Source organism: Sander lucioperca, chromosome 22, assembly GCF_008315115.2.
Source record: "Sander lucioperca isolate FBNREF2018 chromosome 22, SLUC_FBN_1.2, whole genome shotgun sequence".
In the NCBI taxonomy this organism is placed as follows: Eukaryota; Metazoa; Chordata; class Actinopteri; order Perciformes; family Percidae; genus Sander; species Sander lucioperca.
Window position 1 is genome coordinate 24,416,103 of NC_050194.1, and position 17,724 is coordinate 24,433,826.

Genomic DNA, 17,724 nt, shown 5'->3' on the forward strand with positions numbered 1-17,724 from the left:
AAGTTGAGTACTTTTTCCACCACTGATAGAGTAAATGTACTTTGTTACATTACACTGGTCAAATATTTTCTGTAAACATTTAAAAACCTGTTTTTAGCGTTTCTAAATTAATTTCCCATGCATCCTGACATGTTTCCCACAGTATTAAAATACATATTAGGAACAGTTGAGTCGATATTCCACTTGAGATCATAAACATTTAATTTGGTCTAACTTGGTTTGTATTGTTGTAAAAAAAAATGTACTGTGTGTATATGTATTTAGCGTTTCTAAATGTTCTCCATGCAGATTAAGAACAATGTTGTGTGCAGAGTAAGAAGCAGCTCGAGTCGCTGTTCCACTTGAGATCAGCAGAGGGAAACGTTGGACACTTTTCCTCTCCAGCTCAGACAATAAAAACAAGGCGAAGCCCACACAGACGGCACGGCAGCATCTCGGCACCACTCAAAGCTAAATGTCTGAGGAGTGAAACAGAGAAACTGCTGCTGGGTGAGAAATATGGACACACGGCCGCCGAGCTGGGACTAGAGATGTAGTTGCAAGGATGCCAGCCAGCTCCATCTCTCGTTTGCTCCTGTTCGTCTGGATCTGCGCGGTCCGGGAGGCGCTGGCCAAATCTCTTCCAGATCAGGGAGCATTTGGTAAGCTCGCCATACGGGGGGATGCAGCACAATGAGGAGATGGGAGTGGTTGCATTTTTATGGCTTTTGGCGAAAAAAAAACCATCGGTTCTTTGCACCGCTGCACTCTGATATGCAGTCTGAAAAGGAGATGGATTTTAAGGGGAGGATTTTCTCATCGTATCCGCTTGATAATGTTAGTTTGATGACATATAGATCCATTAATATCAGCGTGGTGGGCCACACTTGGGTGTGTGTGTGCTGTGATTCTGTTCAGATGTGTGGTGTGAGATCTGTGTTGAAGGCCTTAAACAGTGTCTGTAATGTCAGGCCTAACGTGCTGAAACACAGGCCCTGCGTGTCTCTTGTGTTTCTGCTTTGAACAACAATGACAGAGAAACCAGGGTGGATATGTTTCAGCCTCTAAGACAACAGGCACTTTGTGTTCTCATAAAGCCCCATAAATACATTTTTGCATGAATACAAACATGAATGTCGATGCAGCAGCAGCTTTAATTAAAAGCAGCAGTGTTTATGTTATGGTGTGCATTTTGAAGGACATTATGTAATTACATTGCAATATGCATGCTTCAAGCTATTTTAGGCTGCATGGATGGTCACAGGCAGACCCTGCCACACTGTAACTAAGTGTCATTTTTCTCCACTACATTTTAAAGGGACATGTTGTACTTTTTACTGCACTATATTTGTCAAAACACATGATCAACTAGGGATGTAACAATACACTCAAGTCCCAATTTGATACGATTCACGATGCAATTTTTTCTCACGATTATTTTTAATACGGAATGAGCTGCAGACAAATGACTGAAAAAAATGACATTACATTTCATTTAGCTGACGCTTTTATCCAAATCGACTTCCAGTTAACATTCACACACCGATGGCAGAGCTCTGGCAGCAATTCGGGGTTCAGTGTCTTGCCCAAGGACACTTCAACGCTTCGACACATAGACTGCAGGGCCAGGATCCAACCACCGGCCATCCGATTGGTAGAAGACCGCTCTACCACCTGAGCCCACAGTTTATATATATATATATATATATATATATATATATATATATATAAACAACAGATGTGTCCTCTTATCAAAAGTGCAACTGACATTGTATTTTATCACAAATGTTAAATAAGAAATGAATAATTCAGTTTCTTAAACAAATCCCACATCACAATAACTAAATAAATAGAAAAATCTGTTCAAATTAATGAACTAAGAAGCTGAGTGACGTCTGAAGTCAAACAAGTGCCGTTTTAAAATTGCATTGTGATTTGATTTTTAACCGATTCGAGATGCATCGTTACATCCCTACTGTGTACTGTACTTGTCACGGGGTGGCCGAGTGCTGAGGCAGGAAACAGGATTTCGGTTACAACCCCCCCCCCAATAATCAAAATTGGCCAGTGCAACCCACCCCAAAAACCTAATATAATTTCCTTTACATACATAAAGACTTTTGCACCAAAACTTGATGCAGAAAAGGAACAAATCATTGCAGAAAAATTATCCAGAATGCAGAAAATGAAGTTGTTTGAAGACCAAAAATGTAATTTTGCTCCCCCCAATGTTGAACCCAAAGTTACGCCCTTAGGAACTCATGACACATGATGTGTAATATGTAATTCTTTTTCTTTTGTGAATGCAATGGGCTTCTGTAACTTTGCACTACAAACTGTATACAAAGTTCCTAAAATTAGCTTCACCTGCCTTCTACAACATGAACAAGCTGCTTACGCATTAATGATCTGATCATATATATAACATATAGTAAAAATGAACAGGGCATGAGTACTTTTACTTTTGCTACTTTAAGTGCATTTATCTGCTAATACTTCTGCTCTTCTACCTCAGTATCATTTTAAGTGCCAGACTTCTACTGGTAATGGAGTCATTTCTGTCTTTTGTTTGTCTGTTAAAAGCTAATTTAGATTACATTGGGATAGATTTTGCTCTCCAGCTGTTGCTCGACTGATTAAATCCTCAATTAATTGATGCCTCAGAGGTGTGTTGGAACAGCTCCGATGTTCCTCTCCTGAACTGCAACAACTCGCAAGATATTGTGAAGTTAGAGCCGGGCCATATGGAAAAAGATCAAATATCACGATATTTCTGATAGGGATCGACCGATACTGGTTTCTCAAGGCCGATGCCGATACCGATTATTAGTAGTTAATGAAACCGATAACCGATATTTGGAACCGATATGCATTTACAGTGAAAATGAAAATCTTTAAGTCAAAATTATGATTTTGGAATGTTACAAACTCCAACACAAAACTTAGTTTAAATTAGTGCTGTCAAACGATTAAAATATTTAATCGCGATTAATGTCATAGTTAACTCACTATTAATCGCAATTAATCGCACATTTTTATCTATTCTAAATGTCCCTAGATTTATTTTTGTCCAATTATTCTTTCTCATTTTAATGCTCTTATCAACATGGAAAAGTGGATCGGCTTGCTTTGTGCTTTTGTCACCTGGCTTTGCCGAGGGGGCAGAGAATTGGCATCAGCTGTGTGCTCGCCGTCAGCTGTGTGCTCGGCCATCAGCTGTGTACTTGGCCATCAGCTGTGTACTTGGCCATCAGCTGTGTGCTCGGCCATCAGCTGTGTGTTTGGCCATCAAGTGGTATTTCAGACTGGACGTGCTGCGATGATAGCTCAGTTCACAACGACAACACACACAGATCACTTTGGTCTTGTCAATGGAACCATTTGGCAACTTTTTAAAAGTAAACTTTCCATTCAGAATCTTATTGGCATCCATTTCGGCGTCTCGTGCTCGCCAATCATTCAAAACGTAACGTTAGCCTACTACTCTTTGGCCGGCTCCAAGCCCAAACAAGTGTGTGCGGTGTGCCTGTTGTTTAGTTTCCGGTCTAGCTAGATCCGGTGTGGTGTTGTAGTTTTTCTAACGTTACTAGTTGTTGCAACAGCATGTGAAAAAAACTACAAAGTTTGCTAGGCCAAACAGAACATTAATCTCGCGATAAACAAATTGACGCCGTTAAAATGGGTTTGCGTTAACGCCGTTAATAACACGTTTAACTGACAGCACTAGTTTAAAATATTAACACAGTGACAGTTTTCTTAAATAATATGCATATAATGACTAAGTGGGTAAAGGCAAATAAATAGAACAGCTAGAACAGTCTGGTAAGTTTAGAAAATGACATCACTTTACTGTAATGCAGCCTTTAAAACCAGAAAAAGACAACACGTGTGTCATATCACAATATTGCAATATCCAAAATCTAAGATGATATGTAGCCTCGTATATCGATGTCAATATAATATTGATGTATTGCCCAGCCCTGCACTGTAAGAAAAAAATCTTTTCCGTTAAGTTTACGGACAGTTCTTTTAATCCAAAAATGGAAAATTCTCAAAATTTTAAGTGTATCCTCAGTACCTTTAACTAGAGGTGTGCAAAAAAAATCGATTCACATTCGTATCGCGATTCATGCTCTACCGATTCAAAATCAATTCATAGACTTCCAAAAATCGATTCATATTTTTTAATTAAAAAATATATATATATTTATATATAATATATAAATATATTTTTTTAAAATTGTTTTTATTGTATGTCTACTGCAATCACATGGGAAAAGTAACTACATTTACATGCTGTGAATCGTTTTTTTAATCGAGAATCCTTTTTGAATCGAAAATCGATTTTTGAATCAAATCTTGAGTCTAAAAATCGATATTGAATGCTGACATTTTCTGAATCGTGCACCCCTACCTTTAACGGACATTTCTGTTAATCAAACAGATGACAAACAATCAAATCTGTCAGTATTTCTACAAACTTTTCTAACAGTGTATGTGAAGTAATTATCTCCTTAAGAAATCTGCAGTTTTGCACGGCATCATCAGCTGTTCAATGTTGTTCTTTTTTTTACTGAAGTGATTTTTTTTTTAACCAGTAAAGTCAAACACTCACCACTTCCAGCCCGTCGGAGGTGAATAGTTGCTGGTTTTCTTGGTCTGTCTATGAAAGTACACAGAATTCTAAAATACAAAAATTAAATATTCGAGAAAACAATCAGCAGATGAATGGATGATGAAAATAATCAATAGCTGCAACCCTATTGTGCTCTTAGAAACCAGTGATGATGTGTAGCAGTCAAAGGTGCAGTAACTGTTGATTAGATTTAAAGAAAAGGGCAAAACCTAAAAGTTAAATGACTAAATTCTCACTAAATATTAGTTTCCTCTCTCTGACTTGACTCTGAAAAACCACAGTGTGAATTTTAGAGCTGCAAAGATTAATCGATTTGAGTCATTTTTTTATCTCTCCTCCGTGACAGTAAACTAAATATCTTTGAGTTGTGGACAAAACAAGACATTTGGCATTTTACCATTTTATAGACCAAACTACTTGATTAATCAAGAAAATAAGCAACAGATTAATCGACAATGAAAATAATCGTTAGTTGCAGCCCTAGTGAATTTAAGTTCTAAGGATTTGTCTGAGTTTTCGGAGGGTTTACACTCCACTTTCTCAGCTGAATTTATATTCAGGCTCTGTGAGTGAATTCCCAGACTCTTGATGTGACACTGTGTCTCTCAGTGTTTCTGTCAATGGAGCTGCTTCAAGCCCAGATTGAGGAAATCCACTTCACTCTCTCTCTCTCTCTCTCTCTCTCTCTCTCTCTCACACACTCTCTCTCTTTCTCTCACACACACACTCTCTTACACACTCTCTCTCTCACTCTCTCTCTCACACACACACACACACACATATAAGGGAGGTTTTATTGAACCAATTATGGTAATGCATGTAAGCATTTACACACACACAATGGGTATGGACACACACGCACGCACGCACGCACGCACGCACGCACGCACGCACACACACACACACACACACTGTTTATGATCTGAATTAGTGCGTTTTGCATGGAGGGGTTTGTCATTAGAGGCCTGGAGGGTTTAGAGGGCGACAGCTCATGTAGTGCTACATGAACTGAGCCGAGTGAGGAAGCAGCAACAACAAGAGTCAGCGTGTATCCATGGAAACATCCCCCAGCGTGACCCACATCTAGCTGTCCAAGAAGCAAGACGAGAAACAAAATGTTCTGGGGCTGAAAGACATGGACGGAGCAACGGCGCCTCTGCAAAATGGCCTCAGGAACAAACTTGTTTTGGTGGAACGTGTGTACGTTCAAAAGTTGTTTTAGTCGAGCAACAGAAAACTCAGATTGGACAGATAGTCTAGCTAGTTTAAAATTACAACACAAAGAAAGAGGAAGGTAACGGACATCCGGCCGAAAATGAAGGACATCCGGCGGAATTTCCCGCAGCACCCGAACAATACCGGAAGTTAAAACCTCGTCGATATAGACTACTTAATCACCGTTTCCGCTTAATGCAAAATAACTGTACCTGTCTTTCTGTTCTTCCAGAGGTGCAAATAAAAGTCCAGGTGTTCGACAACAGCGACCTGTCACCGCTGGTGGACGCTCAGGTGGAAGTCCACAGCAACCAGACCATCTTGGCGTCCAGCAGGGCCGGCAGCGATGGCGTACTGAGAGTCAGCTTCCTGTACCGCCCCGGAACATGGGTCATCATCACAGCCTCCAAACAAGACTACGTCACCAACTCTGTGCCCTGGCACTCCAGCCGCATCCCCCGTAAGTCACAGAGGAAGAACGTGCAGTTTATTAAGCGTGAAGAGCACTTTCGTTTGAGTGACATTGATATGAATGCCAATAGATTGAAAGTAACGATTTAAGTTGAATACAATAAAAGTTCAATTATTTGTCCTTAAAGTTAAAGCAAAATGAACTGTTCAACTCTAGCTAGTGCCACAAAGATTAATCGTTTAGTTGTCAATTCAATCATTAGTTTGAATTAGTTGTTGAAAAAAAACGTAACAAATTCTTGGATTCCAGCTTGTTAAATGTGAATATCTTCTAGTTTCTTCTCTCCTCTGTGACAATAAACTGAATATCTTTGAGTTGTGGACAAAACAAGACATTGAGGTCATCTTGGGCTTTTTGGGAAACACTGAACAACATTTCATAGACCAAACAACTAATTGATTAATCGAGAAAGTAATCGACAGATTAATTGACAATGAAAATTATTTGTTAGTTGCACCACTAAACTCCTAGCCTGACGTCGTCATACTCAGATTCTAGTCAGAATATGAGTCTGATACTGCTCCATTGGGCTGTGATTATGGGGGGTGTTTCAACCGAACCAGGAAAGAAAATGCCTCTGCACTCAATTGGATAGACCTCCAACCAATCAGAGCATCGGAGACAGACGTCACAGAAGCTGCAAGTCAAAGGCAGGCTTCGACAGAGCAAAGGCAGAGGCGACAGTTTCCGTGTGGCAATGTGTATACATACGTGATCGAGGTTCTCTGTTCCTCTTTTAAAATGAATGCGCTGTCGATATCTTCTATAACAGACGCGATGGCAGCCATCTGCGTTGTAAACGAATTCAACCCAAGCGCTCTTTGGTGACGTGGTTGATTACGTTACTGTTGATCATCTGTCCATCATCGTATAAAGCCCGCCCTGACAATCTGATTGGTCCGAACAGCTCTGACTCGAGCATAGTTGCTCCACAACGGATCAAGTCCAGACCCAACTTCCCATCCTCAAATGTTGTGGGCTCTGCATTGTTGTTGTTACACTTTTTAAATATCTGCTGAGTTCATTTACATTTCTTCCTTTTTTTCCTCCAGTGTATGCATCCGTCAGCCTGTACCTCCTGGTTCAGAGGCCAGGAACACTTATTCTGTACGATGACGTGCTGCAGGTGCTGTCTGGGTCACCAGGTAAAGAAAACAACACATTTCTCTCTGAAGAAACATGAATGTTTGATGATAAGTCGTGCACGCTCACTTATCCCGTCACACCTTGAATTTATGAGGGACTCTTGGCTCACTCCAAGGAACTGAGACACAATTTATGAGTCCAATGTTTTAAAATTATGAATCACAACGGACAGTAAATGTAGAGCTGTCGGGTAACGACTATTTTGGGGTCTGTCAGTGACCCCTTCAACAGTTATTCTGTCATCACATCTTAAATGAGTGCGTCTCCAGCAGAGAGTGATGATATATTCACACCCCTCTCCTCTCCCGCGTGTCTACTCACGCCTTCACAGATTTAGATTTAGATGAGCCTGTGTTATTTGCTGCTACTCACCATAGCAACAGCTGCAGCAGAGTACTACAAATATGGGTTATAGTGAGTTGCCACCCCATTAACTTCAATATAACTACAAAAAGGTCAAAGTCTGGCATCAATGCTTTTCCTTCTTTATATTTTCCTTGGTATCTGTAATTCACTAACTGCATTTACATGCACATAGTATTATAAAAAAAAATAAAAGACGACATTCCGACTCAGCTGTTTTTATGGCTAATCAAAGTGAATATTCCACTAATGTTCCCGTTTACATGTAGCCGTGCAAAATAGGATTTTTAAAAAGTTTTCCACGGGTGGCGGAGTTGTTGGACCGTGTGAACACAGCATCCCTCTTTCATTCCTTCAACCAGCTTCTCGAAAAGGTCGCCGTTGCGATGTTTGTGCATATCCAAAAACCCCGTTAATATCCAAGTCTTTCATAATGTTTGAAATTAGTTGTGTTTGTGTGTTGGGCATGCATCTCTACCACAGCCTTGCAAACTGTTAGCTGGTTGGTTTGTGTACAGTAACCAGAGCAACGCACAGAGCTGACCGTAAAGCGTGATTTATGGTTGTGCGCACGCAGAGCTTTCGCCGTAGCCTACGTAAGTGGCCTGAAGTTTATACTCGTGCGTCCATCTCTTTAAAAGAATAGCAGGGCTGACGTGTGTGTGTGTGTGTGTGTGTACGTGTGTGTACGTGTGTGTGTGTGTGTGTGTGTGTGTGTGTGTGTGTGTGTGTGTGTGTGTGTGTGTGTGTGTGCGTGCGTGCGTGCGTGCGTGCGTGCGTGTGTGTGGTAGAGCGAGTGAGAGAGTGACGGTGATTAGCTTCGGAGCGTGTAGCGACTCTAGAGTCATAGTGAGAGAAACAAAGTGTCTCCCCTGTTCTTTCTGACCACGGTGGGAAATCTGGAGCAGGAAAAGTTAACCCTCTCCTTGATTTCATGTTGTTTATGGAGAAGGAGAACCAGGAAATGAGTCGGGGGACATGCAACGCTGCCAAGCGACAGCCGAGCGACGTGCGTTGTCGCGACGTGTTGTTACATTTTTCAAGAGGTGCACGTCAGGCTACAGCGTTGGGTCTGTGTCTCCACGTTGTTATGTACATAGCCACGCCGTAGATTTAACGCAGAAGCATAAATCACGCTTCAGACAGGCAAGAGGCCATAAACTGTCACAAACTGCGGCAAAAACCACGATTGAGACACATATTCCGAATGCACTGTATACATGTCCAAGAATGCCTCTTAAACCCGAATAATACAGGCATATCCCACATGTCTTAATAAGAAAATGCTACGCTATGCTACGTCTTCTTCTTCGCCCAGAAAAAGAAAAAGGATGTTGAAAAGAGCAAGAGACCGGCGTCATCAGAAAAAAGCGTGAAGGCTACCGTAGCTGTAATACGTACTTTGAACTGCGTGGTGCGAGAGACTTGATTGTGATATATGATCTCAACGCTAGATGGGAGAAATTCCCACACATTGGACCTTTTAAGACATGAGCTGGTTGTAGGATTTACATACGGATTGTTTCTCTGCAGGAGCTCGTAACCAGCCGCTGGTGCAGCTCCAGAGGAAGTCCCTTCAGCTGCCGTCTGACTCCAACTACACAGCGCTGTCTGCTGCGCTGACCACGGCCAGGACTCAGTATGAGATCGGCGGTTTCCCGTTTCTCCTGGGCCAAGAGACCAACAGCTCAGGTGGGTGTCGAGAATGATATACTGTCTGGCCGGAGGTGTGTGGATACGTACGTTTGTGTACTTTACTGGGGACAATATATTGATATCATATCATTGTCGTGATGTGAGACTAGATATAGTCTTAGATTTTGGATATCGTAATATCGTAATATGGCTTAAGTGTCTTTACCTGGTTTTAAAGGCTGCATTAATTAATAAACATAAGTTATGTAATTTCATGAACTTACCAGATTGTTCTAGCTGTTCTATTATTGCCTTTACCCACTTAGTCATTATATCCATATTACTGATGTGAAGATATTTTTTTAAAGCACCAATTGTCAATGCTATAATATCGTCGCAATATCGACATTGAGGTATTTCTTCAAGAATATCGTGAAACCTGATTTTCTACATATCGCCCAGCCCTAATCTAGGCCACGTTTTTCTGTCGAAGGGAAATCATAATGCTACATCACACTATGATATTTTATACAATAGTGAGCTCCCAACTTGTGTCAGCAGTTCAAGGAAGGCTCTTTCTCATTTCAACATGACAAAGCCCAGGTGCTCAAAGCCACCTGAAAGAACATGACTGTCCTGCACAGAGCTCTGACCTCAACCCCATCCAACACCTTTGGGATGAACTGGAACATCGTCTGTGAGCCAAACCTGATCACCAGGGCCACACGCAATCTGCGAACGCAGAATTTTCAGCAGATTTTAAACAGATTAAATATACATCAAATAAAACTCAGAATGTTCTTCACCCCAAGAAGAAAAACCGTCCCCCAGATTTTCATTCTGGATCACCGCTGAAAACTGTAGTTTGGGTCTGCTGATCACCCAATAAGTCACCACAAAATGATGATTCATATTAACTGTTTACTATAGAGTCAAATACTGATTGTTTGAATAGTGAAAGAGTGAACAAGGGAGTGATGCATCTGCTTCAAAAATCCTGATTGTAAGAACACAACATTTTACAGATTTGTAACAGACGTGTTAAAGCTGATATCGGTGACTTTTTCAGGTGCAGAAATAGGGTGGACAGACTTGACAGCTTTGGCTGTGGTCAGCATTCAGCTCTTTGACAAAAATGGCCGTGAGATCCAGGTCTCAGATCCGATCCATGTCTCGGTGCCGCTGCCGTCCGACACCCGCAACAGGATGGCCACAAGTGTTCCTGCTTGGCTGTATCAGCCTAAGACGGGTAAGGGAAGCACAAAAAAGGTATTTTTATCTGTACTTTCGGTAATGTAGGCATCAGATTTTCTTATGCGGCATATGTAATAACAGTGATAATATTTTACATTTCTGCAGGACTGTGGGTTAGGAACGGGACGGGCTACATCAAAAAGGACGGCCCACAGTTTGTGTGGAACGTTGTGGTTCCTCAGATGGGATACTGGTTAGCTGCTTTCCCTGCATCTTCAGGTACTGTAATCAGGGTTTTTCCTACCATTATAAGACTTATGTGCAGCCGTTTTGGGCACCATCTAAGCCGAATGAATGTTAAATCAATGTGAGCATCGAAAATAACTAAATGACCTTTCTCAGATCTAATGATTGTAGTTGATCCCCGTTGGACTTCATTAGCAAGTTTTGTCTTAAAGCTTTTTGAGTGTTACTTTTTTACTATGTGCTCTAGCTTTTCCAACATTTTAGACACAGACATGGTTATAATTATGGTCTGAAACAATGTAAAAATGCATTTTATATTAAAAAACTTAAGATTTTCTTGATGGAAGACCCTTTAAACCCCCTGCCAAATATGTGCCGTAACTCATCTCCCCCTCCTGCTCTGCTGCCTGTGCTGTTTTTCATCTTGAGTGTTGCTGCTGTGCCAGCAGATGTTCCTGTATGTCTCTTGGAGAAAAACAGAAAAACTTACAACTGTAATGTAATGTTCTGTTTGGTGCTGAAGGTCAGGCGTCATTGCATAGTTTAAATAAGTCCATAATAACATGCTGAAATCAGTACAGGGAAAGATTTGTTGGGTGGTATTCTCATGATGCATCAAATATACAGTATGACATTTTGTCTCTGGAAGAAGTTAAATCACGTAACCCTCCCATTCAATGAGGATGAGGCTGGTGATATTGTTTTTCTTGTCGTTAACACAATAATAATCTCATAAATGCCTGATATATCGTCTTCCTTTGTGCCATGGAGCTCCATTGTTGTCCAAAAACTATTTAAAAACACATCAATGAGCCACACTGTAAAGATTTACACCCTCAGTAGGAAACAATGGGCTTGAGGCTGAGTGCCACAGACAGGGTGGTGGGGATATCAGATCATTGAGAGACGCACTAACAATGATTCAGACGTCTTTCTGCCATGAATTGTCTTGCAGGATTGGGTTTGTCTCATCCAGGCTTGAGGGACATCACCACCTACCACACCCTGTTCCTGCTCTCCATCCTGGGCTCGCTGGCCCTGCTGGTGCTCATCCTGCTCTGTGTGCTGCTCTACTACTGCAGGTGTGGGGAGCGTAGGCGCAGGTCTCAGATTTAGGTTTCTATTAATAGCAAAAATAACGGTGATTTTGGTGGTGATTTTAGGCTCTCATTAGATTAGACTACTATTGTAATCCCCAGCAGATTAAAGGGGTTTCTTTCCTTTCTGACCTTCAGTGTCTCTTTACCTTTTAGGCGGAAGTGTTTGAAACCTCGACGGCAGCAAGGGAAAGTCCACACTTCCAATCTAAATGGTGCAAAGAGAGACCAGGGAACATCCACTTCGCGCCTAAATCTGATCTGTGGCGGCCACGTTGAGTCTGGCCCTTCAATTGACAAATCTGAAATGTCCCCATCTCGAGACTACCAGAGTTCACGGGAGGACTTAACCAAGCATGTTCCAGCTCACATGCTGCGACACGCAAAGGGAAAAAATATTTCAGGTCCCCAACGGGGTGAAAGCTTCCCCATGAAGGTTACACGTGCCACAGAGACCAACAACCTGGACAACCCTCTGCTGCATGAAGACTACAACCGGAGCTACAGCCCTATGGAGGGCAAAGAGTCTGAATATCACCGACACCACAACGCCAACGACAATCGAGGGTACTCCTCTGATCCCCCGTCCCCGCCTCGCTTTCAAGGCTACGTGCCAAGCCAGTCTGACAAACCGCCCGAATATTCGGCAGCAGCTGCAGACAGCCTTGCCAGACCCACCTCCCTCAACACCCAGCCAGGTCAGATCATCTTCTGCAGCTCCATTGACCAGATGAAGGAGAACATGTACCGGAGCATGGTGCCGACCCTGGTCATCCCAGCACACTACATGCGCCTGCCCTCCGAGTTTCCCAAAGATGGCAAGGACCAGAAGGACCAAGATAAAGATGGCGCGGGAGGAGGCCAGCAGCACCATCACCACCACTCCCAGAAACAAGGCCAACAGCAGCAGCAAGGTGGCTCCCAAGGCGACGACTCGGAGGATCCGAGCTGGGCATCCGACTCCTCTGGTGGACCCGTGACCATCCCGGTGCTCTTCAACGACTCCACCATGGCTCAGATGAACGGCGAACTGCAGGCTCTGACTGAGAAGAAGCTACTGGAGCTGGGTGTTAAACAGCACCCAAGGGCGTGGTTCATCTCTCTGGATGGACGTAACAATGCTCACGTGCGCCACTCCTACATAGATGCTGGGAATGACCTCAGTGGCGGAGGCGTTGGGGGATTCTTGGGGGGTCCAAGCAACGCTGGACGAGACGTCAACCTTGAACCGCCTCTGGAGTCCCAAGAACGCAAGTCGGCAATGAACAGGAAGGGTAAAGACGAGCGTTGGGGGACGGGAGGACGGAAGGGCCACGGTGTTAGCAGCAGTGGGGGGAAGAGTTACTCCAAGTTGGCATACCCCGACCACAGCGAGCCCAGCAGCAGCGAGGGACGCCCGGTCTCACCCGAGGAGAACTCCCTCACCCCTCTTCTCGACGAAGGTCCATCCTCCCGAGGATCCACCATCCCCAGACGAGGACGCAGCCGCGTGAACAGCAGCCGCAGCAGCAACAGCGAGAACCGCCGCGACTCCTTGACCAGTCCTGAGGACGATCCCGACGACAAAGACGGGAACAAGAAGAGCCCTTGGCAGAAGATTGAAGACAGGCCTCTCATGGTCTTCCACCCCAGGAAGTGAGCTGTTTTTTGAACTAACCGAATGCTTCTTTTCAAAAGGGGGGAATCTTTCCACAACAATCATGGGAGAAGAGTGATGTTTTCACCGAGAGAGATCACGATAAGCACAACCATGCTTCACTGGTCCATTTTCAGGTTGTTGTTTGACCTTTGTGTTTCTAGTGAGGTGCTTTTGCACTTTCTGATTTCTCTCGTAGTCTCACTGTCAGTTAATCTCACTGGATCCCACTGAGATGATCTATCGTGTACTGAAACGTATCCAGTTTATTGTGAATTCTATCATCTATCACATCACTGAACCATCGTCTGAGCCGTTGCATAGACTGACTGTGGAAATAGCCATTTTATAGAGCAAAATATAAGAATAAAGCACTTACTAATGATTTGATAATTGATTGATTGTTACTTGCCAAGTATTTGGAAGTGGATGACACTTTTTACGAGGTTGATGGTTGTTTAGGTGAATTAGATTTCCTTCCTTGGACTTAAACTACACAAAGGCTCATGTAGATGGTAGAAGATGTGCACCTGTGTTTTCCTTGACTACTCCCATGCCCAAAACTGTAACTAGAATAAGTTTTCTTTCAAAGGAAACAGCTTCCCAAAGCTTGAATTTGAAGGGAACTTGTCATTTTTTTGAGCCCCTGTGAACGGATAATGCAATTAGAGCTGCAAAGATGAATCGATTAGTTGTCAACTATTACATGAATCGCCAAGTATTTTGATAATCAAGATAAAAAGTAAAATTTCTCTGATTCCAGCATAAAAACGTAACAAATTCTTGGATTCCAGCTTGTTAAATGTGAATGTTTTCTAATTTCTTCTCTCCTCTGTGACAGTTGACTGAATATCTTTAAGTTATGAACAAAACAAGACATTTGAGGACGTCATCTTGGGCTTTGGAAACACTGATCGTCATTTTTCACCATTTTCTGACATTTTATAAACCAAACAACTAATCAGTTAATTGAGAAAATAATCAACAGATTAATCGACTATAAAAATAATCGTTGGTTGCAGCCCTAAATCCAATCTATAAAGTCCAACGTGCGATTTGCATTTTGCTCTTTCAGGGATCTACTTGATTTCCTCTTCCTGCTGTGCTGTGTTCATGTGTTCAAATTACTTATTCAGATAGTATTGATTTGAAATGTTGAGCATTACCATTATGGCATCCTCTCTGTCAGTGATTTATTGCCAAAAGTTGGACTTTCTGCCTTTCTCCTGTTGTTGTTTAGTCAACAGAGACAGTTTCCTGTTGTGTAAATAGTTTCCCAGACATTTGAAAGACCATTTGGGTTTAGAAAGGTTGCATGCATATGAATGTACGAAGGCACCAAAAGCCCCCCCACAGTTCTTCGGGCTGCTGCGTATAAGACAACCCCTAATTGCCAAGAAAGGTGGGTAAGTCTAAACAGAAAAAGAACCACTTTACTTGAAGACTTAACCTGTTTAATATTCTACTGAGATCCACAGGGGTTGTTTTCAGACAGGGCCTGCACCACTTCTCTCCTGTAAGTGCCTTCTTTCACATAGGATCCAGTGATAGGCATGCAGGTCCCTTTTTTAAAATGCAGTTAGTCGTCACCAGGCACTAATAAGCACACTGCATTGTGGTAATAACAGCAACGCGTTACTCTGGGGAGCATCGCTGCCAAAAAACTGACAACTTTTCTTGCGGCTATTACATCCTTTACTATCTTAATTTCTTGTATCTATCCTCTTTTTCACCAAACTTGTAAATGGTATGATGAACTATATGAGATTTTATGTGTATACGACGTGCATGTAACATGTAGAATAGGGTGTTTTTGATGAAACCTGCTTTTGAAAATTGATCCAGGATGTTTGGCACAAAAATGTGATGAATCGTGTTGCCAAAATGAACTCGGTTATATGAAGAAACACTGACTTTTTTCCCCTTAATCCAGTTCTAACAAAATTCACTTCCGGTCGTAAATGTTTACAACGACAACATACTGACCAACACGCTCCCGCTGAATCCTCAGCATCATCACTGCCTACGACGCATCAACAACTGTGAACTTAATTGTGTCATCTAGCAGATAAAAGCTCACCAGTTTAGAAAACTTGAAGATGTTCTTTTGTTTTGTTGCAGAGTAATATGTTTGATTATGAAGTGAAGGTTTGTATAAAAGTCACGCTGACTTGTTGGTCCTTTTCACCATTTGCTCGCTGTTCATAAGCCTGTGTCAGTCGCCTACGCTACAAACTGAAAATGTGATGTAATTCAAAGTCTGAAGAAAAACCATGACGCCATGAAACGATTCCTACTGAACTGTTGTGTCCCCTGCTGTAAATGTACTTCTGTTTGGGACCATATATGGAATTTATAATGAGTTGTGCAATTGTGGCTTCCCTTGCTTGTTTTTGTTTACCATGAGAAAACCAGTTTTCTCAGTAGAGAAAGTGTCAGTGACCCCAAGAGGACACACTGAACCTGTCGAACCACTTTGTTGGAGTTTTGAGTACAAATACTCATGAGGGTGGGGAGGACTGAACTGTAGGCCTTCATCCTGTGCAGTAAATCATTTGCTTCATAAATCTGGTCAGTTGTTTGTAAACTGTATATTGATTATTTCTGTACATGAGACGAAATAGAAATAAACTTGTTCCCACGGTCAGTCAGCGTGTGTGATTTTATTTTGATAGAAGTAGATAGAAGTTACCGACGTACTTGTTAGTACCCCTCCTAAAAAATAAATAAAAATGAACGCACAATTTTCTATGAAATAACATGAAACTGACAAAGTAATTGGCACGCACCATCGTTTATTTTTTGTATAGGGCCAAATCTGTATGTATTATTGATAGCTTAATCGTTTAATCTCTTTTTAGAGTGACCTCATACCACCAGTCCAGGGACAGCGGATGTAAAATAGCCTCCAGGCTAATTCTAGCACATTTTACTTTTATGTATTATTAGTGTGCGTTGTCCCTGATAAATAAACCTGAAATAAATAAATATTCCATATTTAATAGAATCAGGCTTTGCTTTTTTAACATATGTTGATAAAACAAATGAAAATGGCATGGACAAAAATGGGAACCTTAACCTAATATTTGTTGCACAACCTTTAGAGGCAATCACTGCCATCAAATGTTTTTCGTCGCTCTCAATGAGACTTTTTTTCCTTTATTCGGATCCCCATTAGCTGCTAACAATGTAGCAGCTACTCGTTCTGGGGTCCACATAAAACAATCACAACACATACATAAAAATACCAAACATACATTTAAAACAAGACATATAGTGCAAGTAAAAGAATATCACTGTGTACATGTTTCGTAAATTAGGGTCAAATAGAATAACGTCACATTCCGACAATTATAGTCCATCATAGTTAAATTACATAATGTTTAGTTATTGTTTAAGTTTTTTGTAGGTAGTCTTAAAACTGGCCTTACTGGATGCCTCCACTATGACAGTTGGCAAGCTATTCCACATTGCTCTAAACATTACAGACACTGCCTCGGTCGGGGTCTTCTGCACCTGTTAACAGGTTGATTGGCCCACTCTTCCTGAGCAAACTGTTCCAGCTGTCTCAGGTTTGATGGGTGCCTTCTCCACTCTTAGTCTGGCTTTTTTTCTCCTGGGTCTTCTTCCATGGATCCCACGTTCCCTCAAAAAGCAACAGAAACTGACCTACCTTGAACTGGAGTTAACCTTGTATCTCTTTGGCAGCTTTCCTTGGTTCTTTTTCTACCATTCACAGTGTCCTTCTGTTTAATCTTAGATTGATGTTCGTGCTTGTGACAGTGTGAGATGGACCTTTTTCACGGCAGACATGTTGACGTGTCAAAAAATTGACAAAAACATCGGGGGGAAAAGCAACATAAGTTTTGAAAAAGACGACCAAAACCTTGAAAAAAAAAGTTTAAATTTTGACCCAGAAAAACTAAAAGTTGCACGGTCGACAGGAAGACAACAACCTTTTTCACGCCAGCCATGTTGACATGTCATAGTAGGAAAAGCACATGTGTATTCAAGACCATTAATGATGGCTGCATTCAACTTAGGAGAGGCCCTGGTATTGTTCATGCTGACTCACTGAAATAGCTCACTGGGACACTTGATGGAA

The 17,724-nt window shown here is 41.9% G+C and overlaps 1 protein-coding gene across 2 annotated transcripts; it reads left to right on the forward strand.

The window, feature by feature from the left end:
• Positions 1–347: 347 nt before the first annotated feature.
• On the forward strand, positions 348–13,653 carry LOC116061212 (protein FAM171A2). Of its 2 annotated transcripts, none has more exons than XM_031315242.2 (8): positions 348–641; positions 6,063–6,290; positions 7,355–7,447; positions 9,345–9,503; positions 10,516–10,695; positions 10,806–10,919; positions 11,842–11,989; positions 12,140–13,653. In XM_031315242.2, the coding sequence occupies exons 1-8, from the start codon at positions 545–547 to the stop codon at positions 13,620–13,622; spliced, it is 2,502 nt and encodes an 833-aa protein (XP_031171102.1). In that variant the 5' UTR covers positions 348–544; the 3' UTR covers positions 13,623–13,653. The 2 variants fall into 2 exon arrangements, with proteins under 2 accessions (XP_031171102.1, XP_031171103.1); XM_031315243.2 differs by having other exon boundaries at positions 351–641; positions 11,842–11,968.
• Positions 13,654–17,724: the final 4,071 nt, after the last annotated feature.